Source organism: Mesocricetus auratus, unplaced genomic scaffold, assembly GCF_017639785.1.
Source record: "Mesocricetus auratus isolate SY011 unplaced genomic scaffold, BCM_Maur_2.0 Super-Scaffold_6730, whole genome shotgun sequence".
Taxonomy (NCBI): Eukaryota; Metazoa; Chordata; class Mammalia; order Rodentia; family Cricetidae; genus Mesocricetus; species Mesocricetus auratus.
This window is the reverse complement of record NW_024429184.1, coordinates 87,898,285-87,921,949: the sequence shown is the minus strand read 5'-3', so window position 1 is coordinate 87,921,949 and position 23,665 is coordinate 87,898,285. Positions and strand designations below refer to the sequence as shown.

The 23,665-nt window shown below is 46.0% G+C and overlaps 2 protein-coding genes across 7 annotated transcripts in view; one reads left to right on the top strand and one right to left on the bottom strand.

Annotated features, from left to right (window-relative positions):
- The window catches only part of Gnal (G protein subunit alpha L), a 117,597-nt gene extending 112,261 nt beyond the window's left edge, over positions 1 to 5,336 (top strand). For both annotated transcript variants that reach the window (XM_040741676.1, XM_040741677.1), the window contains exon 12: positions 1,378 to 5,336. In XM_040741676.1, coding sequence (XP_040597610.1) covers positions 1,378 to 1,524 — 147 coding nt within the window. In that variant the 3' untranslated portion in view covers positions 1,525 to 5,336. The remainder of the gene's footprint in view (positions 1 to 1,377) is intronic.
- Mppe1 (metallophosphoesterase 1) lies at positions 4,027 to 23,016 on the bottom strand. Of its 5 annotated transcripts, none has more exons than XM_040741679.1 (11): positions 22,540 to 23,015; positions 21,123 to 21,211; positions 18,927 to 19,296; positions 15,116 to 15,224; positions 9,671 to 9,774; positions 8,763 to 8,837; positions 6,644 to 6,752; positions 6,424 to 6,492; positions 6,224 to 6,346; positions 5,332 to 5,472; positions 4,027 to 4,443 (listed from the first exon to the last, which is right to left on the bottom strand). In XM_040741679.1, the coding sequence occupies exons 3-11, from the start codon at positions 19,190 to 19,192 to the stop codon at positions 4,261 to 4,263; spliced, it is 1,179 nt and encodes a 392-aa protein (XP_040597613.1). In that variant the 5' UTR covers positions 19,193 to 19,296; positions 21,123 to 21,211; positions 22,540 to 23,015; the 3' UTR covers positions 4,027 to 4,260. The 5 variants fall into 5 exon arrangements, with proteins under 5 accessions (XP_040597613.1, XP_040597612.1, XP_040597614.1 ...); XM_040741678.1 differs by having other exon boundaries at positions 21,128 to 21,211; positions 22,540 to 23,014; XM_040741680.1 differs by having other exon boundaries at positions 6,424 to 6,489; positions 21,128 to 21,211; positions 22,540 to 23,013.
- Positions 23,017 to 23,665: the final 649 nt, after the last annotated feature.

Genomic DNA, 23,665 nt, shown 5'->3' with positions numbered 1-23,665 from the left:
TACTTGTTCTTGCCAAATGCCCTACCTGATACTTCAGGGCCAAAAGACATTCATTTCAATGTTCTTAAGCTCAAAAATGAAAAACTGGGCCAGAGCCATAGCTCAGTGATAAAATACTTTGCCACCTTGCAATGACTAAGGTTCCATCCTCAGCAACAAACACACTCAGCAGGGAAGCTAACATCCATTCTGAGCCCTCTGAGGAGTTTCATAACCAGATGAACACTTCCCCAAGACCCTTGCTGTGGTCCTAACAGCTCCTTGAAAGCTGTGTCCCAAGATCCTTTGCAGATAAAGGATGTTGGACAGGAGGCCCTGGGAACTTTCCCGTGGCCATATATAGCTAGAAAATTGTATATGATTCTGCTAGGGCTTTGGGGGCTGCCAAGGTGACACCCCACAGACCATCATCCCACAGACTAGAGGCCTAGCCAATAGAAATGCTTCCTCACAGCTCTGGATGCTGATGTTTTAAGTGAGGTGCCAGCAGAGGACCTAATCCTGAGGCTGTTCTTCTTGGCTCATGGATGGCATCCCCACTTTGTGTCTCCATGATCAGCATCTACATGTCTGTTTCCTGACCTCCTCCTCTTACGGGGACACCAGCTGTGTTGGACTCAAAGCTCAAGTTAAAGACTTTAACCACAATTGTCTCTTTAAAGATCTTGTCACCAAATGCAGGCACATCCTGAGATGCAGGCCCTGGAGAGTTCAGATCCAACATAGAAGTTTGGAGATGCAGTTCAGCTCTACCTTTCTCTAGTCTGTCCAACGTAGCTTCACAGATGGACCATGCTTAATCTTGTGCTTCCCACAGTTGACAGCAAAGATCTTTTCTCTAAGACACACACTGCCAGCCAAGGTCACGTGTGGGGAATGCAGAAGTATAACTGACATACAGCCCCATCACATGTGGATACTTAAACAAATTAGTTGTGTCGTGTGGCACAGGAAATGCATGATGAGACAGGAGGATGGCTATAGCTCTGGAGTTCAAGGTTGGCATGGGCAATATAGCAAGACCCTTCCACAAAACATAAAAATTAAAACTGAGTTAGAAATCAGTTCCTACCCCCTCCCCCAATGCCATGCAGTAGTTACACTAGCCTCCACATATACAGGCAGAATATATTTCTGCTAGCAGGGTTCTGCCCATCAGGGAAGCATAGACAGATGCTGGAAATTTCCATTCCAAAGCCTGTAGTATGTCTCAACTCAGATTCAGTGCCTGTGACTGAGGCCGGCTTAACTCCCTCCTGAGACAGGCTTGGTACCTAGACTGTTTGTGGAAGCCAGTCAGCTGAAGTCCTTCCTAGTCCCTATAGAGTGTCCCCTGCACTGGGCCTTGCCATCCTGACTACAACATTCTTTTTACAGAGGATCAGCACAGCCACGGGCGATGGCAAACATTACTGCTACCCCCACTTCACCTGTGCCGTGGACACAGAGAACATCCGCAGAGTGTTCAACGACTGTCGTGACATCATCCAGAGGATGCACCTCAAGCAGTACGAACTCTTGTGAGGGCCGCCTCTCCTCTCGGCTACCCCACAAGGCCGTGTATCTCCCTAGCCTGCGTGTCTGTCCCCCCAAGCCATGGTAGAGCGTAGTGAATGTTTAGTGTCACCGGGCTGCCATCTGTCCTGTCCTAGGTATGCCTTTGTGTGACCACCAAGCCTCTGGCTACCTCTGTCCCCCAGGTTTGGTTTCTGTAGCTTTTGTTTTTCACTGGACTAAACATCCCCTCACCACCAACCTGTATCACTGCAAAACCACCAAACTGTGGTCAAGTGTCTCTGAGTGGGAACCTGTTTAATTTTCCATTGAACAGGCCATGGGCTGACTTGTCAAAGACAAGCTGGTAAATAGGGGAAATACATTGTGTCAAGTTAACGTGGTAATGGGGGAAATGCATTGTTTCAAGTTATCGAGCATGATCACAAAACTGTTCCAACAGTGCCATGCACTGAGGCTCTTTCTGGTTTTCCCTTTATGAAACATCAGGCTAGCAGGTAGCTGCCCCTTCTGATATGCATTGGCCCAAGGCTTAGAGTAGACCCAAGCCAGCAACAGAGCAAGAGGAACTCTTTTCAGCCACAATTGCAGTGGCTGCAAGCCTCAGGCATTTGAAGTAGAGTGCTTTTTAGAGCCTTTTCCATTTAGGCAGAAAACCTGTCACATTCACTACTGTAAATTGTGTCCTGTCTATACACAAGGTGTCCCTACACCTTTGTGATAGCTGGGCATGACCTTTCCTAGCTTCTTTTTGTTGCTTTACTAGACTGTACAGACCACAAAATGTAGTGCTCTTTTGTATGACTACTGACGAAACCTCCTTGTAGAGTTCTGTGCCTTGGTGATGGCCACCCCTGAAAAGGGATATGTCCCAGTTGTTCCAGGCAGCTTACAGTCCACACGGCCTGCTGCGTACTTCACAGAGGGGAATCAGTGGGATCTGTTCATCTTAGGATATTTCTGATCAGGTTGGTATTTATGCAAGACCGTTGACTTCCCGAATCATCCACTTCACCAGCAGTGCCAACCCAACACTGGAACTGTCACAGTCACCTGCTTTTACTGCTCTGAACCTCAGCTGCTGCAAACACTGGGACAACCAAGGCATAAATTACAATCTACTCTTTTTCTTTAGTACCAAGGGTTTTATTTCCCCCACTCCAAAATCAAATGTTTCTGATGACTCCTTCAGGTTCCCTAGGCCATCCCTTAGTTAAGTTCTACACACACTCCCTACACACCTGAGGAAAACAAGGTAGTGTCAATGTTGTGAAGGAGTGAGGACAATAAGGACTAAATTTTTGGAAAATAGAATCCTGCAAAGCTACTTCTTATCTATCTCATTTATTATCTATCTGCATTGCTAGGGACAAGCCCAGCACATGGTGCATGCTAAGCGAGCACTCCACCGTTAATCCTTATCCAGTCATAATTCCAGCCTCACAAAAAATATAGGGCTGTCCTCACATGTGCAAGATCTGTAGAACACCTAGAAAATAACTCTTGCTGCACCGGTGCACTGCTCATTCTGTCTACAGCCAAGGCTTTGGGGATAGTTCTCTTAGGTTTGGAGTTTTCCGTAAAGATGTCCAAAGTTAAATTTTCATCAGTACGAACACAGAGGAGTGACAGCCTGCATTATTTACCCATCTACTTCTTGTTCTGAGTTTATCCCATAGAAGTCAGCACTGTGTAATGCTTTGTAAATTCATCCTGGCCGGGATGCTCTTCCGTGGAAGGATGGCAGCCTCCGCCAATACAGCACATCCCTTGGCTCCTCATCACTGTCTCCTTGTACCATTCTCCATCACACAAAACTTCCATGTGAGCCCACACATGAAATGAAAGTGACTTTCAGTTCCCCCGCCCTTTCAAAGAAGAAAAACTTACACACACACAGTGACGCTTTATACTACTATCTGCATTATTACTCAACAGGCCCCTGTTACTAAAGGACTGTTTGAAGCTTTTGCAGGGGCTGAATGTATAGCTCTAATGGGGGCACATGCTTAGCATGCACAAGCCCTGAGTTCAATAAGAATAAAGGAAATACAAATAAATAAAATCGGATCATTAAAAAAGATCCAAACTCCTTTAGGGAAAAAAAGAATATACTTTATCTAACAAAATTATCATACCACTATTGAACTCAAACATCCATGTCTTTTTTTTCTTTCAAGTTTCAATCAACAGGCATTGAATTCAGATGTGACATGGTCTCCTAGAGAGAAAATTACACTTAACTAAAAATCTGATTCCATTAGCACAGAAACACAAGCCTATGACAATGTTCCTGCACATTGGCTCTGTGCTTTTGAGCATATGACTTGATGATCTATAAGAAATTGACAGCCACTTCAGAGAGGGGCAGAGAAAATCCAACTTTGAGGTACACACATAGCCTCAAGTGTGCACCAAAGCTGCTGGGTCCTCCCTGGGGAAGCAAGGGCTGTGTGTTGTGCATGCGAGTGACAGTGTCGGTTACATTTATATACTTGTACAGACGCAACCTTTGATTATACATATATTTGATAAAACAAAAAGACACATTCCATTTTTTTATAGCATGAGAACAGTACAGTCAACTGTTTATTCTGCAGTCCCTGGCATTGATGCTTCAGAATTCCCATGATGTGCATTAGGACAATCAACACTGGCTCTCCTCTGGGGCTCATGTGAGCCCCACCGGAAGTCCTACGTCTCTGGCTTTGATTTACATTACCATACGCAGCAGTCACAAGCTCTTCATCTTCTTGTGTGCATTCTGCACAGTTTCCAACCAAGCAGAAAGGATGAGGGCAGACGCTCCAAGTGAGCTAAGACAAGGACCACGAGGCAGCCAGCTGCTGCACCGTATGCGGCCAGCACCCTGTCCTCGTTTGGGAGGTAGCACTTGGAGAGAGCATAATCCTTGGACGTCAGACTGCCCTGGGGAAGAAAGAGAAAGTTTATGCTTCAGGGCGAGTCCCAGGCACAGCAATCTGACTTAGGGGCTATCTTCTAGGTTCCCTGAGGGGGTCCGGGAGGGAAGAGCCCTTATCACCCAGGACCAAGGGGCTTCAAGCATAGCAAGTCACCACTGGCCGGAGGTGCTGGCAGAAGAAAGACGCCAAAGCTCTGTTGGCTCAGGGAGAAGCTCTGGCATGCTGACCCCTCCATTAAAACATATCCCTCATATAGTAGGGCAGCCCTGGAGGGAGGCCAGGAGGCACCCTGCCATTTGATAGCAGAGCAGTCCCTCTGTCACCCCGAAGTGCCCCTGCATCTCCACAGGCTTTCCATTTGTAAGCAGCTTTCGATGTGGAAATCAAGGTAGCAAATGTTTTCACTTACTTGAACTTGAAAACACACAGAGTCCCCACCTTTTTACAGATAGAACTATAGAACAGCAGCATGAGACTGGGTGCAAGAACCCATGGTTACAAACAAGGGGTTTCACTGAGTCAACACCTTTCGCCAACTTGGACATTTTGTAGGACCATGTGCCTGGCACACTTAGAAAATGAGAGATGACCAAGTCTGCTAATGCACAGACAACAGTTTCCTTGGAAACAAACTGGTACTTGCGGGACTCCACTCTGCTCTCGAGATAAAATTCCAGCAGCTGCTCCTCAGAGTCCTAGCCCTGAAGCCATGCTCTGCCTGTTTGTCCCCAGACAGACGGGCAGTACGTCCAACTCAAGAGTGCAAAGAGGGCATTTGATTTCTGACTTTTGTGTGTTTTTACAGATTGCAGCCATTAAATAGTTGATTACTGTGTTGATTTCAATACTCCAGAAAGCTTTCGGATAAAAAAAAAATAAAGGTTTACGTTACCATGATGAAGCTGGGGTTGTTTCTGTTCCTCCAACTGAAGGACGGGACGCTCACCTCAGGGACTCCTCCAGGATGGAGCACTTCACAGGCACTGTGTGTGTGGCCGCTCAGAACCAGGCGAGGCTGGAGCCACCACAGCAGCTGGCAGCCAAGGAGATGCAGGTAGACAGTTAATGCTCAGACTGGCAGTGATACCTCCATGCTTATTATCAGTACACAATAATCCTTAATAGGTAGGGCAGGCTTGTTTTTTCTCATAATCCCTATTCCTAATAAACCTTAGAACCCACGCTTCCTATCACAGACTGGTATGTTACTTTTTTGTTTTGTTTTTGGTTTTGGTTTTTTGAGACAGGGTTTCTCTGTGTGGCTTTGGAGCCTGTCCTGGAACTGGCTCTGTAGACCAAGCTGGCTTCGAACTCACAGAGATCTGCTTGCCTCTGCCCCCCAAGTGCTGGGATTAAAGGCGTGGGCCACCAATGCCCAGCTATGTTACTTTATTTTTACAAATTTATTTCATAAATACTTTCCACAAACATATTTATATTTAAAATATAAATTTATACTTACATTTAATATTTACACATTTACATTTTAATATATTTCTGTTATGATTTCTAATTGAATCACCCCAAATTAGAATCTAAGTTTCGTTTACACTCAGTTCATTTAAGTTGACTTAAAAAAGCTTAGCATAAAGATTAACCAAGAACGTAATTATAATGGAGATTAGGAAATAGTGTATCTACCAAGGGACAAAAGAACAAAGTGATTGGGTGAAATCTGAGATTGCCACAGCCCTTCCCCTTCCTACAGCTATTACCACAAAGGCCCTGTGTGCTCATTCCGCTGGCCCCATGCAACACTGGCATGAGGGCACGTCACCACACACCTTTTGTGAAGCCTCCCGAGAAAGCACATCGTATTTCTCCTTGAAGGGGACATTCCTTTCCTCTGGAGGAGCTGCATCTTCACCGGAACAATTAGCGTCGCTGGCCCGATAGAGCGGGTAGTGCTGTCCAGGATTAAAGTGGCATCGGTGAGACTCTGGGAGGCGAGGCTGGCTGGACTTAACTTCCTCCCCCAGCTCACCTGCAGCAGCACGGGGGCGGAAAAGGGGAGCCGCTGCTCACCTTCACACTGGCCGGAAGCCTGCACCTGCTGGTCAGAAGTCACCCTGTTAATCCAACCAACCCAGTGCTTACCCACTGGGAGAGGAAGGGGGAGCTGGGTGACTGACAGCCAGTGCACGACCGTGGCACCTTTGGAAGACAGGAGCGCAGAGGCCTCTGCTGTTCCAACAGTCTCCTACCTCTCGGGAGCAATTCAGTTTACGAGAAATCTCTCTGAGTTCAGCTTCCGCTTCAGAGCAGATGCTACAACCATCCCCTTCCATTGCGACGCTGTTGACCATCACAAAACTGAGGCAGACAGGAGCAGGCAGAAGGTCAGGCCACTGGACACATGTGTGAGCCTCTTTTCCCATTGTCCCCATGGAAGCATTATGCATCCATAGTTTGGTGAAGCAAGCCCAAGAGCAGGTTAGTCCCAGCTAAACTAATTATGAGTTAATATTGACAAGACAAAAATGGCACTATAGCCGAGATTCGATGGAAGCTGGGCTTGTTCTGTTGCTCCAAATGAAAGGACCTGTTACGAGAATTGTTTCCCACCAGCCTGGTCCCACAACTGCGTCAGCCCCAAATGAACACTCAGGGAATTCCATTATAATATTGTTGTCTGATGACTAGGGCTTCTTATTAGCTAGATCGGTCTTAATTATTAACCCATAGCTACTAATCTATGTATTTCCATGTGGTCTTGGCTTACCGGAGAATGCCAGACTTGCAGCTCCTTTGCCTGCTACATCGTGACTGTTATGGTGGGAGCCCCTTGCCTACCTTTCCCAGACTTCTCCTCCTCCCCTAGTCCCACCTATTTTACTGCCTCATTGGTCCAACAGTGTTTTATTCATCAACCAATAAGAGAAACATATACAAAAGGACTCCCCCTTGCACGGGGTCTGACTAGCCCTCAATCCAGCGTCCAGTTAGAAGCACGTCCTTGGGCCAGCTCCTGAACCTGTGTCTCACCTATGCAGCTGTGTGAAGACCAGGACGCCTACACCACCACCTGGTGCTAAAGGGTTAGTGAATCCATGCAGCAAGTGCTCAGAACAGCAAACTCTAAAGTAGACCAAGGAAGCTCACAGGACACTTCACACAGCAAGGAACACTCAGGACCAAGTGCTGCCTGATACTAAACTAGGCTTGGATAATCCCTAACCAGGATATCAAGTCAAGACTGGCTAGCCTTTACCTTTGTCACATTTTTATGGACTCCCATGAAAATATGCTTTTATGTCCTGTACTCATAGCAGCTGGGTATGGGAAAGGTACTTGTCAGCCAACTGCTTAAAATGCGAACAGTTTTCAGTACAGGGAGCTGAACTGGCCTGAAATCTAGTTCACGCATGAGTTCTGAAGTTAAACGGGAGTAACTCTGTGACATCAGTCCCGTGGCTCTGCAGAAAAGGAGGGTATTGCTGGAGAGACTACCCTCCACCCCAGCAGGCTTACAAAAGAGGAGTACTGGTGGAAACCCCATGAGACTTCCATCTCCAGCTCTAAACAGTGATGGCCTCACTGCATCACCATCAGCATGGTTCTGGGACCACAGAGGGGACAGGACTGAAAAAGCAAAGGTTCCCTCCACTGTGTGGACTAGAGCACAGGGACACAGTCTCGGAGGCTATACTGCCAACAACACAGAGAAGGTCCAGAGTGGCCCTGCTCATGGCCTCATGGGGGTGGGGCATTCAATGGCCAGACTAAGGGCTTGGCTTCTCTCTTCTAGAGGTCAAGGCTAATGAACTAAGAAGGCAGAGAGAGCTACGGAAACACTGGACACACTTGGCACCGAATGCCAGGGCATCATACCTATCAGAGTGGCCCTGGTAAAATGGTACAAATACATTTGGATCAAATGAGAAGCTGCTTTATGACGTACACAGTGGCATGCGCCTACAGTCCCAGCTCAGGAGTTTGTCACAACATGGACAACATAGCAAGACCCTGTCTGCAAAAGCAAGCCACAAAAGCACCTGGACAAAGTAGGATGTCAAATGCCTAACACTTGGGACAGTGCAGACAGAATGCCACGCCCACTGGGAATGGGAGGAGTCAGACTGATTTCTTCACTGTGGCTGGTTCTAAATGCTCCCATCTGTCAATTCCCACAGTGACCACCAGCAAGCAAGGCACCAGGTAACGCAGGACATGGGTCTGACCATACGGTGGCAACTCCCTTTGGATAACATTGGATTTGAGCTGGGGACACAGTTCAGTGGGAGGGTCTGAAGTCTCTGGGCTTCACCCCCAGTACCTCATTTTTTTAAAGAAGTTTCATAAGAATTCACAGGTAATACTCACTTAACTCCTTTCCAAGAGAACAGCCTTTCTGAGCTGAACACTTTCTCAAATCGTTTTATTCTGTATTTACTCATCCTGTATCCAATTATAAAAAGAGACACTTTTCAGGTCAAGCTGTCTTAGCACTGTGGAGTTACCATGAACATGAAAAATAACTTCTACAATCTGGCATTAATAACTGGCCTCGGGCAATTGAGGCTCAAAGGTCAGGTCCACTAGCTATCATAGGGGGAGAGTGAGTTACTTAGTTCCCTGGGACCTCAGTGGACCGGTAAGCAACAAGACACAAAAGAGAGAAGGGATACAGACAGTACCTAAAATGACTGCCACTTAAGTGTCACAGCACGCTATCATGTGAGCTAGTAAAGGGCATGGGAAATATATTCTGACTTCTAGTCTGACATGAAGTATACATTTTCATTTAGAGGTTGAAGGCAGGAGGATTGCAAGTTTGAAGGTCACCCTGAACTATAGAATAAGAGTGAGTCTCAAAAAATAAAAAAGTAGCCGGGTGTGGTGATTCCTTTAACCCCATCATGTGGGAACAGAGGCAGGCAGAGTTTGGGGTCAGCCAGTTCTACACAGTGAGTTCCAGGACAGCCTGAGCTACATAGTGAAACCCTGCCTCAAAAAATAATAAAGAAGATTAATTAATTACATTTTAAGTTAGATTCTTTTCATGGCACATACAACTCATTCATTCCAGATATTTGTTGAGGGTGTGAATATGCCCAAAAAACCTGTTTTTTAATTTCTTAAGGAGCCTCCATTTTAGAACGTCCATCTTTAAAGGAAAACAAATTTCTTCAGTAAAACACACACATGGCTTTCCCCAAGTTTTAACAGCTTTAAAATGCTAATGTCTGAGCAAACATTCTTGGGGCACGATTCTTTCCCACACTACTCACTGATAGTGGAAGCCAATGTCATGATTGCCAATGACCACCTTCAGCTGCACATGGCTACCATGCCTGAACATCTTCTGAAACCGCTGCACATCATCTGCCCAGGCCTGAGGGAACAAGAACCACAGCTGAAAGCCTCAAGCACTCTTCCCTCTGGCAAAAACAGGATCCCATTTCGTCTGGAAAATGAAACCCCTCCTCCAAGACAACAGTTTTTTGTTTTGTTTTGTTTTGTTTCATTTGGTTTTTTGAGACAGGGTTCCTCCGTGTAGCCCTGGCTGGCCTTGAACCCAGAGATCTGCCTGCCTCTGCCTCCTAAGTGCTGGGATTAAAGGTGTGCGCCACCACTGAGGGGCCAAGTTTTAGTTCTTTTTCCAAGACATCTATTTGCAGCCATGGCAAATGTAGTGGTAAATGCAGTAAAAATTTTCTACAAGAAGCTGACGAATTTTCCACTTTGGGACCCTCACTCAGGGAAGCCAGGATCATGACTAATGACACAGAAAAGATTTTCGAGGGAGTCATGGGAAGCTGGTAGGCTTACGTGTTCACAGTTTAGATTTAAGAGAAAGCATTGAGGGGAGACTGTGCAAGTGTCTTGGCAGCTTTATGTACTGTTTTGTGACTTTTGCAGTCACCTTGTTCAAAGATTAAGTTTTAAATTAGATAAAATAGACATTGAGCTAGCGTATGCATTTCTCATCTTGAAGAATACCCAACTTCAGGCATGGTGGCCCATGCTTGTAATTCCAACATTCCACAGGCAGATGCAGGAGGATCACCTGTTAGTTGAAGCTTTAAGCCAACCTAGTCTATAGAGTGTGTTTCAGAGCAGCCAGGGCTAGACCCAGTGTCTCAAAAACAAAACTAAAAAAAAAAAAAAAAAAAAAAAAAAAACCAGAAATTTCCTTTTGTGAATGAAATTATAAGTTAGTTTATGAGGGCTACTGTTCAAAAGCGTAGTGAGGAAAGAACAATGTTGGTAGGTATCCAGATCTGCTTCAGCTGTAATATAACACTCACCAACAGCAACTTGGAGAGGAAAGAGCTTATTTTTTTTTATTTATCTATTTATTCATTATTTATTTTGGCTTTTCGAGACAGGGTTTCTCTGTGGCTTTGCAGCCTATCCTGGAACTCACTCTGTAGACCAGGGTGGTCTGGAACTCACAGAGATCCACCTGCCTCCGCCTCCTGAGTGCTGGGATTAAAGGGGTGCGCCACCACTACCGGAGAGGGTTAACTTTAATTTACAGGTTATAGTCATTCACCAAGGGAAGCTGCAATGGGATCTCATAGCAAGAACCAGGAGACAGAAACTGAAGAGAGACCACAGAGAGACAATGATTACTGCCTTGCCACCAGGCTCACCTACCTTTAGACAGCAGGGATCGCCCTAAGAGGGGGCACTGGCCACAGTGAGCCAGACTCCTTTCCATCCATTAGCAATCAGGAAAACGCTCCCAGGGCCAGTTTCTTAAGTGAGGTCCCCTCTTCCCACATGTCTCTGTAGTTTGTTGCAAGCTGACAAAACCTAACCAGCACCAAAGGATTCACTGCAAAGGTCAAGTACATTCTGACCATAGCAGGATGACTGCTGACTGCTTCAACACTCTGACCTGACAAGGGAAATGGGTCTTATGTCTTTGACAGTCTCCCCTGATTTTGTCAGTGTTTAAGTTTTTGACAAAGGTTACTGGAGGGATGGCTCTGCTGCTCTTGCAAAGGACCTGGGTTTGATTCCTAGCACCCATGTAGCAGCTTAAAATCACCTGTAGCTACAGTTCAAGGGCATCTAACATCCTCTCCTGGCCTTCAAAGGCACTGCACACATGGTGCAGGCCAAGACTCAAACACACAAAAATCTAAAAAAAAAATAATAATAAAGTATTCAATAGGTATAGTGGGGTTCCTTACCCTTCACAGCTCCCCTTAATTCCCCTGCCTTTCTTGTGTGTGTGTGTATGTGTGTGAGTGTTGTGTGAGTGTGTGTGTGTATGTGATGTAGCTACACACATGCCATAACATACATGTAGAGATCAGGGACAATTTCCAAGAATCAGCTCTCTTCTTCCACCATGTGTTTCAGGGGTCAATTTCCCCATCCCCTGTTCTGTCTCACTTCAGTACTTTTCACCTGGTACTTAAAGCATCTCAGCTGTGATCCCCATATAATTTATTTCAAGACCCCTGAAGCCCATGAAGGACCCAGTCTGAGAAGCATCTCTGATCTGGATTGTTACAAGAACAGACCCAGGCCTGGTATTACTCTGAGAAATAAACATAACAGTAAAGTGAGTCTAAATGGTATATTGCTATGCCCATAGTACATAGCGGTAAAGTGAGTCTAAATGACATATTGCTGTGTCCTTAGAACATAATAGTAAAGTCAGTCTTAATGACATATTGCCATGTCCATTGAACATAGCACTAAAGTGACTCTTGATGACATATCCCCATGTCCACAGAACATAGCAGTAAAGTGAGTCTTAACGGCATACTGCTCAAAGCGTCATTCGACCCTCAGCAGAGAAGCTGCTTCCTGCAGCAGGTGAGAATTAACACAGAGACCCACAGTGCAACAATGTGTATAGAGTGTGGGGCTTTAGAGGACTCAGCCCTAAATGCATGTCTTATCACACCCCTCCCCTCAAGACTCACAGTGGAAGAAGAGATGGAAAGATTGTAAAAGGCAGGGCAGTGGACGATTTTAAAGAAAAAGCTCTTTCCAGACACAACAGGGCAGATGCACACAGGAACTCAAACTGTGACAGTGTGAGCAGGACCTGCACACACTCAAACCAGACAAAACCCCCAGCTCCTAGGAGGGGAAGTCCCACCCCAAGCCAAGGAGTCGTTCACCACTGACCCCTGCTGGGAGAGGGACAATCAGTCTTCTCCAATGGAGTGACACTGGGAATGCCAACCACACGCTCGGGAGTAGTTGGCCAATACAAATTGGACTCCGTGGTTTTTAGAAGTTTTGTTTTTGTTTTTTGAGAGACTGTGAAGTTGTGTGGGGAGGTAGGAACTGGGAAGAGTTGGGAGCTGGGAAAGAATATGATGAAAATATAATGTGTGAGGACTGGAGAGATGGCTCAGTGGTTGAGAGCACTTCCAGAGGTTCTGAGTTCAATTCCCAGCAACCACATGGCAGCTCACAACCATCTGTAGTGAGATCTGGTGCCCTCCAGTAGCATGTATGCATACGTGCCAAGAGAGCGCTCATAAAATACATACATAAATAAAAAATGTTAAAATATATGCTGTATGAAATTTAAAAATAAAAAAAACAGACCCAGTACATATCAAGTCAACCTTCACACATCTCAACCAAGACAGGGGTGATACCATCCCTCAGAATCCACTGAGAGAACAAAAATGAATGACATGTGGGAAAGGGGAAGACAGAAGATGTATATCACAATAAGTATGTCAGGATTATTCAGACATTTGCATTCACTATTAAAGATCCAGAGTTATGTTAGCACAGTTCTCCCTCTGAAGAGTCTAAGAGTGTCAACTGAATGGATAACCTAAGGTAGGCAAAACAAAAACAAAAAATTCTAGGTAGCAATCATCTATAAAAGTTGAAATACACCAGGCGTTGGTGGCACATGCCGTTAATCCCAGCACTCGGGAGGCAGAGGCAGGCGGATCTCTGTGAGTTTGAGGCCAGCCTGGTCTACAGAGAGAGTTCCAGGACAGCCTCCAAAACAATACAGAGAAAACCTGTCTCAAAAAGAAAAAGAAAAGTTGAAACACAGCACTATCTAACAAAATAAGCGGATGGAGTCCTTCAATACAGTTATAAAGGCTCATTTAACAAAATGTTTAAAGTTAAAACAACATAAAATCAGGATTTAAAAACTGAGGAAGAAACTTGAGATATTGCTATTAACGCTCAAAAACAACACAGAAGAAAGCTGAACTCGCTGTGCCGCTCGTTGCCTTACATACAGCATTTCCAGCAGTCCTCAACCTTTGGCAACCTTCTATCTCCAAAAACATGTACATTATAATCCATAACAATAGAAAAATTACAGTTATGAAATAGCAACAGAAATGATTTTATGGTGGGGGATCAGCACAGCATGAGGAACTGTATTAAAAGGTCACAGCATTAGAAAAACACTTTCACATTTTAGTTATCTATGTATTTGTGTCATTCTTTCTTTGCACCCTGTGGTAGACAGGCTTGGCTGCAAAGCACCCTCACCCACTAAGCTCTCTTTCCAGCCCCTAAGACTTGAGCAGCTTTTGGGCTGTTCTAGAAAATGCAAATGGATTTGTGATTATTTCCCAGTAAAAATCCCTTCTAAACTGCTGGAGCATGTGAAGGGGCCAGACCTGCAGATCCAAAGCTACAGGATCTCATGACACAAGACAGCAACAGGATGTCCAAGAGGAGTCCCAGTGAGGGCCCAGTATTGAGAGTGTAGCAGAAGCCGGAGGCCTCGAACCAGACCAATGACTCATTGCAATACGAGCAAAGATATACGGACCAAAGGGTATACTGTGTGATTCACTGGGCCACACTACAGGGTGTTTTGTCTTGTTTCGTTTTGTTTGTATGTTAGTTTAGTTGTTTTTGTTCTGGGAGTTTTGGGTTTTTTTTTTTAACTTTATTTCATTTGGGGGGGGGTGCAGAGGGCGGATTCCACCAGGAGAGGAATGGAATCCAGATGCATGATGTGAAAACTACAAAGAATTTTTTTGAAAATCCTTTCTAAAAATAAATTAGTGGCTGTACATATTTAAGTCAGCAGGAAAAACATTCCTCACTTAAGAACATATTAAGCAGAACACTCTGACAGCTCTCTCCTTTTGTGGAAAGATGTACATCACCCCCTTACCAAGCAGCGGTCTCAGGCCCCGAGTGCAGGGAACCCACACCTGCAGCTCCTTCTGTACAGTTGAACAGGGGATAAAATTAGGGTCTGGACCGTAGCTCAGTGGTGAAGTGCTTGCCTAGCAAGAACAAGAGCCAGGGTTCAATCCCCCGTGCCACCAAAGGAAGAAAAGAAGCGTATGGAGTTAAATGTCCATCTTAGCATGTATCCTGTAATCCCAGTAAAGGAGAATTAGCACCGCCTTACCTGTTTACTCAGGTTATAGGGCTGTTCTCCAACTATATAAATGATGTCAGCCTAACAACATATTTCCTACATAGATAATAAAAGATTAGACAACCTAATGCAAGACTGGCATTGGGAGAAAACCCTAAGGATCTTCAAGATAGACTATATTTGGGAGCTAGGGACCAAACTGAGGGCCCCACCCATGCTAAGTACCCACTCAACTAGTGAGTGACATCCCTGGCCATAGAACCATGCATTCCCAAGATCAGAATTCAGAAAAACTTGCAGCCCAAGCCTCTAGAACTTCACAGACTGTCTGGGCTGCTGAAGTTAATTCTTTGAAGCAGAATTAGAACCCAGATCCTACCTGGGCGGTACTCCACTTCCCTTCATCAAAGATGTCCCCCAAAATGAAGATGACTTCTGGTTGCAGCAACCGCAGTGCTGTCTGAAAGGCTCTCTCCATTTGCCACTCCCTTGAGAAAAATTAGAACATCGGTCTGTTTCTTAGGTGAAGGAAACTACTTGAGCCTTCTCAGTCATTTAGAAGGTGAATTAGCCTGGTGTGGTAGTGCCTGTCTTTAATCCCAGCACTTGGGAGACAGAGGCAAGCAGATCTCTATGGGTTTAGGGTCAGCCTAGTCTACATGGCAAGTTCCAGGACAGCCATGGCTACATAGTGAAAGCCTGTTACAAATAAGTGAGTTACATGAAGGAGTAGAGAAGCAAACACAAAGAATTAAATGATCCCATTCTCTGTCTCCTATGGCTCTAATCTTGATTTCTAAACTTCAGTTTTGGAACAACCAATTGACTTGCGTCTGATCAAAATTAGGGACTTTTAGGCTGTCCTTCTCTCACCCCCAAATGCCCTGATACCATCAGCCCAACACAAGAACTCCACCCACATGGCAGCTCAAAACTGTGTAATCCGGTTCCAGGGACTCCGGGCAACCTGGGTATACATGGCTCCGGCAGGCCTTGCCTTTCTCCCTGATTCTCTCTTCCTAAAGTTAGCACCAGGGTCTATTATTCCCTTATTTAACCACTTCCTCCCTCTGAGACTATCGAACTCCAGCTACCAGAGTATTGAAGTCCTGCAATCAAAAGACCCCTAGGCTCACCTAATCAGCATGCCCAATTAAAATCAAACACCTCATCCTACCTAGCACAGGGTTCCCCTTTGCCCTTTATAAACCACCATTTTACTGTGGTCCGAGTCTGTCCTCTCTTTATCCACAGGCAGTCCTTTGTCCCACTCCCAAATATCCCTGCCCCCTCACCCTTGTTCCTTCCCCTTCTCCCTGGTCACCTACAGCCTATCTCCCTGCCCTTTGTCCCTCTGGGCCAAATAAATCTCCTTTGGGTTGCGAACCTGGATTTTTTTTTATGCTTTTCCTTTCAGTTCTGACAGCCCCTCCACACACACACACATACATGCAGGCAAATTACTAATGCATATAAGATTTAAAAAAATTTTTTTTTGGTTTTTACGAGACAGGGTTTCTCTGTATTGTTTTGGAGGCTGTTGGTCCAGCCTGGCCTCGAACTCACAGAGATCCGCCTGCCTCTGCCTCCCGAGTGCTGGGATTAAAGGCGTGCGCCACCACTGCCCTGCTCAGATTTAAAAAAAATTTTAAAAAGCTCAGCTCCATCAGTTGTAAGCGGAGCCTTGGGAATCTTTCTCATTCTGATTCCCAGTTTCTTTCTTAGTAATGAAGACAAAAAAAAATAAAAAATAAAAAAACATTGCCAGCATAATGATGCACTCCTGTCATCCCAGCACTGGGAGGAAGAGGCAGGAAGGTCATGAGTTCAAGGCTAACACAGACTACGTAGAAAGACTGCCTCCAAAAATAATTGATTTCTTTACCATGAAAGAGCCCACTCTCCAGGGATAGCGACAGAGTTAAATTAGTTGGTGCTTGTGTGGTGGCAGCACAGGAACATGTGCGGGTTCCTCAGTCTGCACCTCCTCCCCTCACCAACTCCAGCTCCTGTCACTGTCCTAAGGGTCCCCCATCTTCCCTTGCCCTTAGGGCTTGCTCCAGGGTGCTTCTCTAAAGGGGAGCACCCAACCATAAAGAAATAAAAGAAAGCTGGATTTTTAATTGTTTAGTCACAGTAGGTTCCTTTAGAACCCAAATATTCAGTATACATCACTACTTAAAGGTTTGTCATTCCAGACAGTTCTGTGGCACAGCAGCGTTGGGGCTCAGCAGGGGAAACTGACCCCAGACAAAGCCTGTGACCTCACCCCGGCCTTCTCTAGCTCAGCCTCCATTGACCAGAGCTCTTCCTCAAAGGACCTGGCGGCCCCTCCCCTGCTTTCTTCCGGCCTTCTCCACCCACACTGGGAACATCACACATCCTGCCCACGCTGCCACCCTCGGTCACCCACACCTGCAGCACTCCCAGGATCCTGCCTCTTGAAAGATTGCTCCACTTTTAGAGAACAACCTAGCTGCCGTGAGGAGCACTACAGTTGGATCTGCAATGTCCCCAGGGGGCTCACATGTGGCGGACATGGTGGCCCACTTACAGGCATTAGAAGTGGCTGGACCCTAAGGGTTTGAGCATCACCATGCATTACGGGGAGGTGTGACCTAGCTGGAAGGAGATCAGTGGGGGGGGGGGGGAGCTTCTTCCTGTCCCTCCTGCTTCTTGTCCACAGTGAGCTGAGCAGTTCTGCTCTACTATCTCCTCCACCATGACACTCCGCCTCACTTCAAGGCCAGAAATAAGAGAGCAAAGCATTGCTGAACTAAGGGCCACCCCTCACCCCACCCCACCCCACCCCACCCTGCAGCTGTTAACCAAAATAAGCATTTTTCTTCTTTTAACATGTGTCAGGTATTTTGTCTCAGTGATAAAAGCTAAGACAAGGAACAGCTACGGGTTCACCAGTGGCCTGCTGCAAGAGCCTCACCAATGCCTCTGTTACATTGTCTACCCACTGAAGGTTTTCAAAATGTGCTCCAAGCTGAACCTATAATCCCAGCCCTTAAAAGACTGATAGGAGCTGGGTGGTGGTGGCACATGCCTTTAATTCCAGCTCTTGGGAGGCAGAGGCAGGTGGATCTCTGTGAGTTCAAGGCCAGCCTGGTCTACAGATCGAGTGCCAGGACAGCAAGGGCTGTTACACAGAGACACCGTGTCTCAAAAAAAAAAAAAAAAAGGACTGATGGGATCGCCACAAATCCAAGGCCAGCCTGGGCTTCATAGTGAGTTTAAGGCCAGCCTGGGCTATGGGATAAGTCTCTGCCTCAAATAGCAAACGAAACTATGAGGTCCAAACAAGGGAATATGGTTCATTTTTTTAAAGGAATGAAATCCTGGCATGTGCTACAATATGGGTGAACCCTGAAGAACATTATGCTAAGTGAAATAAGCTAGTCACAGAACGACTTGCTAATATGGTTCCTCTGTCTGCTGTAGCCAGGTTCACAGAGACAGAAAACACATGGTGGCTTCCAGAGACAAGGAAAGGGAGCAAAGTGAGGATTGGTGCCGCACGGGTACAGCGGCAATTCTAAAGGAAAACACCTAGAGGTGGACAGTAGTGACGACTGCTCAGCAATCTGAAAGCGAAAAGGCCATTGTGAGTCTGCATAAAAACAGACAGGTGAGTGTATGTGCTGTGTATTTCACCTCCATTCAAAATAGAGAACGTGAAAAACTTGCTGGAGCAGGTCAAAGTTGAAGAGGCAAAACCTCGTCCATCCTCCAGGAGACAGGCTCATACCTGCCTCGTGCCTCTTGTTACCCAGAGGAGCCGAAAACCCAATGTGCTCAGACTCACACACCACCAAGAATGAAAGGGAACTCAGTGCAGATTGGCATCCTCCCGCCCAGGGACCACTCCCACATGCCAGAGCCTGTGTGGGTGCCTTCTCCACACAGCTGTGAGGTTTCCTGTACTAGCCCAGTGACTGAAAAGGAAGCAGGACTTACAGACTCACCAAACTCCCAGAACCAGCCAGCAGCCCAGGCCATGCCCTAATTACAGGGCTCTGCACATAATAGGTGCGTAATAATTAGGAGAAAATTCAAAATCTCCCATGTGTCCTTAGACGGAAATGCAGCTGTAACCAAAAGCTTCTTAGCTGACCCATGGGATCAGGGCTATACCTTTCTGCCTGCAGAATTACAGAAGGATTTCCACCTTCACCTCTTACCTCCGTAATTTGTCCAGCCAGTGACCTCTTATCTCCCCAAGCAAGTGAGTGTCAGCCAGAAACATGGCTTTCAGCACAGGCTTCTGCCTACCGCCATGGGCTTGTGTCTTCACCTCAGGCCAACGGCACCGAAAGATGACTAGGTAGTAGATGAAATATTCACAAAACAGAAGCACAGAGATGACCACAACTATGAGTTTCAGCAGCAACACTCTGCTCAGCGGGTGGGAGTTCCATCTTCTCAGTCCCCATTTGACTAGAGCCATATCTCCCACCCAGGAGCTGCCGGCAGGAGAGGGTTGAGCTCATCAAGAACCCTCTGCTGAAGCCTGAAGAGGGTGATGGAGAGGGGTACCGCCCCAAGCTGTACCTACAGGGAAGAAGGAAAGAAAAATCCCTGAAACTTGACTGTGCGTGTTTCTACAAAGATGGGTTTGCCCTACAAATTAGTCTTGAAAGTTCAGATGGCCTTTCTTCATATGACCCCCATGTACCAGGACTTTTCTGAAGGACACTTAGACATTTCTGTGCTCATCCTGAATCCTAGGTAACCTTGCATCCTGTAAGGAAGCCGGTTTTTGAGACATCCAAGTAGCACGCCTGGTGAAAAGATGCCTTGAGATATGCCTTGAGCTTCATTCCAGAGAGGTCAGAATTCCTCAGTACAGTACTCAAGATGAGTGTGTGAGAAGGCCAATGGCCTGCAGGCCTCAGAGAGCTTAAGCATCAGAGAAGCCACCCCAGGAAGTGAGGCCATAGCCAACAGTGAGCAGAGATCCCAAGTGAACTCACAGAGAAAGCCAACAACAGCAACATGTCTGTGCTTCTTTACATGAATCCAGGATTGTATTGGTTCGTAGGCACCGAGTCATGAGCACACTCAGTGCTAGAGCGTTGACAATTGTCTCTGTGACCTCCAGACTTTAGGACCACTCACACAGACATCCCAGTTCCTGGCTCATTTCACAGTAGCATTCTACACTGAGCCATTGGCAGTGGGTGAAGAAAGTCTTTGAACACCTTACCCAAAGAAAAAGAGGCCAGGTGTGGTGGTGCACACCTTTAATCCCAGCATTCAGAAAGCAGAAGCAGATGGATCTCTGTGAGTTTGTGGCCAATATAGTCTACATAGTGAAATCCTGTCTAAATAACAAAACAGAAAAAGAGAACAAGCAAACACATAATTGGAACTGTTGTCCAAAGTGAGCAAATGGCTGCAGAATTGGAAAATGAAGCGAGAAGCTTCTGTTGTAACTCAGGCCAGTGGCCACCTTTAAGACAGAAGAAATAAGTTCCTGCTTCCTCTGAAATGAGGACAGTCACATAGAGGTGATGGGAAGGGGAAGGGCTTCACCAAAGCCACCATGCCTCTCAAAACAGTTCAACAGCTGGAAATGGTAGTACACACCATCCCAGTACAACTCTGGAGGCTGAGACAGAGATAAATTTAAGGTCAGCCTGAGCAACTTGGTTAAACTCTGACTGAAAATAAAATTTATAAAGACCTTGGGGTTTCTTCAATGTAGAATGTGTGCCTAGTATACACCAGGCAGAGACTGGATCCTAAGTTTAGAGGGTATGCAGGTGTAGGGGTGTGTGTGTGTGTGTGTGTGTGTGTGTGTGTGTGTGTGTGTGTGTGTGAAGAATATATATCCTCCCTCCCCCACCTTACAAAATTACCTCACACTAAGAACTTAAAAAATGAAAGTACAGTCATAGCAACAAGCGGAGAGTTAGAAGTTACTCCTGTTTGGCTTTGACAAAGAGGTTTAAAGGTTGTTAAGTAGGCACACAGAATGATTTTTCATCTATCCCATTTATAACTCTACAGAGGAAAACCCAGGCTTGCTCACCCTTAGGAGGAAGTGATGGCAATCCTCCCTTGAGGTTCTTTGGGGAAAGTTTTCAGGAAGAAATAAGTAGAAAAGTGCAATGAGTTAGGTTCCTCTACTCAGTTGATCCAAGCATCTGGGAAGCCATCATCCTAACTAAAAGGTCTGAGGATTTGTGATGGGAGTTATGGTCTCGAACAAAAGTCTCCTTCTACAGATTTGGATTTAAGACATGAGAGAGAGAGAGAGAGAGAGAGAGAGAGAGAGAGAGAGAGAGAGAGAGAGAAAGAGAGAGAGAGAGAGAGAGAGAGAGAGAGAGAGAGCACCTTGTGTGCCCTGCTTGGCCACAGAGTCAACATATTACCTCACCATGTAAAGAATGTTGTCCCTAAGCTGAGTTGGGTTCCAAGGCTCCAAACTGGCATCTGCATTCCAAAATCAGACTGCAACCAACTGAAATAAAACAGAAAATGTGTTTTGAGGCTGATTTTATTTAGTGAACTATCAACAGATAACCTGTGAAAGTAAAAGGGAAGCTGAATTTGTTTGTTGTGTTTCGTTTTTAATGACTGACATTGTGGTATTCAAGACCTATTCTTTCCAGGCCTAGGAATGTGGCTCAAGGAAGAATACATCTGATTCCCCACATCACAATCAAGTTGTCTTAGTTTGGTTTCTATATAAACACCATAACCATAAGCAACTTCGGGAGGAAAGGGCTTATTTGGTCTACATACCCCGGGTTATTGTCCACTCAGGGAAAACAAGGCAAGAACTCAAGGCTACCTAGAAGCAACTGAAGCAGAGACTTTCTCGCCCTGGCTTGTTCACTTTGCCTTTTTATCCTCTAAGGACCACCTGCCTGGGAGTGCCCGCCCACATCAATCATTAACCAAGAAAATGCCCCACAGACTGGCCCGAAAGGGGCAATACCTCCGTTGAGATTTCCTCCTCCCAACTCAGTCTAAGTTTGTACCAAGTTGACAAAAAAAAAAAAAAAACAATCCCACAAGTTTTTTTGGAATTATGGTATAAAAATGCTTATATAAGACAAATAGAGGCACTGTTCTGTGCTACCCAACACAAACGAATTGCCACGATCTACAATTGAAAACAAAATAGTTTATCTTCCCTGACTGATTCTTAATTTCAAAGCTACAATATTTAAAACCGCTTCCAAAACAGAATGAAAAGTAATACCTCTCCTGCTTGTTTATAATCTTAAATACCTTATTAACAATTAACACAATCTCATCAATCGCTATTCACTTGTGAATATTTGCATCTTAAGTGATCTTTTAAAATGATGTGTTTTTTTCTTTTCCCAAATCTGAGGAATAACTGAGATAGCCCTACAAAATCTACTACTCTCTCACTGAATATATAATGTATGGAAAGCTGTTTGTTCAGAGATTTAGCCTACTGTAGGGCCATGGAATTCCAAACATTTAATAAGAAACGGCAGTTGGCCTTGAAGTATAAATGTGACAGGGCCGCAGGACCCAGTCTTTCTCCTTTCTATACCCCAGCGCTCTTCAGGGCGCAAAGCCGTGGAAGCAAAGCCCAGGGAAGACCCTGGATCCTAGGACCCGCCCTGGGACCTCCCGTTGAGGGACCCCAGCTAGCGCTGCAGTCCCAGCGCTGGGCAGTGGAGCCCAAGAGTCAATCATCTCGGAAACCTGGAGTCCTCCAGTGCCTGTGCCCAGATTGTGGACCTCAGGCTCGGGAGACTCCGCAGCCGATGACTCGGAAGAGCCAAGGAGATAAAAATGGAAACCTACGCGGGGCTGCGGCGGCCTCATCTCTCCGGTGCCATCCTCCAGGGCCCGCCTGCGCCCTTTCTCCTGCCCGGGATCGGGGTGCCTCCAGGAAGTCGCTGCACAGGGCGGCGGCAGGAAGGAGCCGCCAGACGCGGGTAATGATGCACGAATGGAGGACGGGCCCGTTGGGGACCAAGCCGCGCGCGCCTGGGGACCACGAGGCCTGCGTGCTGCACCGTGGCTGTGGTGGCGCCGGCCGCCCCGAAGCCAAAGTCCTAGCTGCAGTGGCACTGGCTGGATAATCAACGCAGGAAGCCGCGAGAGTCCTTCCGGCCGCCCGCCTCGAGCGATTGTGTCTTCAGTCTCCCGAGTCCAGCAAAGTGCCTTTAGAAAAATACTCAAGGAAGATGGCATGTGTAAATGAGCCGGCCAAAGGCTTATTGTGGGGTCCCATTTCTTTTCAGTGACAAAAAAAAATTAGCATGTTCAACTTTGGGTACGCGCATATCCACTATCTTAAATAATAAGCCTGTAAAACAGCACCGGGATCATTAACCCACGCTTCAAGAAGCACATTAAATGCAAGCTTGTGAAACTATGTGCTGGCCTCCAGCCAGCAAATGCCGGTCCAGTTCTGCAAATTTGTGTACAGTTTGTAGAATAAGCCGCAGAGTGACAAAACAGAACAATGCCTGGGGTACCTTAAGCATGCAGTAAATGGTCACTATCTACTAAAAAGACTATAGTCTTTTCAACTCTGTCCAAATGAGCCACTTTTAACACCACCAAAGTATGGCATATCCGGACTGATGTAATGCCATGGAGATCCCGGGGCGAGGTAGGGGGACTAAATCCAGCCAACAAGAGTTTAAGAAATAACGGAGCCAAAAGAGCATACTGGATAGATAACAACACAGCAGGAAGCCATCAGCAAGAGCCAGAAAGCAGAGCTCCTGAAGACTTGAAACAATTTTTATTCAAAAGCAGATGTCATGCGCTGGGCTGAGCATGGTGGAACACTCTAAAGTCTCAGGGGAGGTTAAAGCAGTAGATCCCTGGTCCAGCACCAGCCTGAGTTATATAGCATCCCTGTCTCCAAAAGTTTTTTTTTTTCAATGTAATTAAAAATTTTAAAGGGCACCAGAAA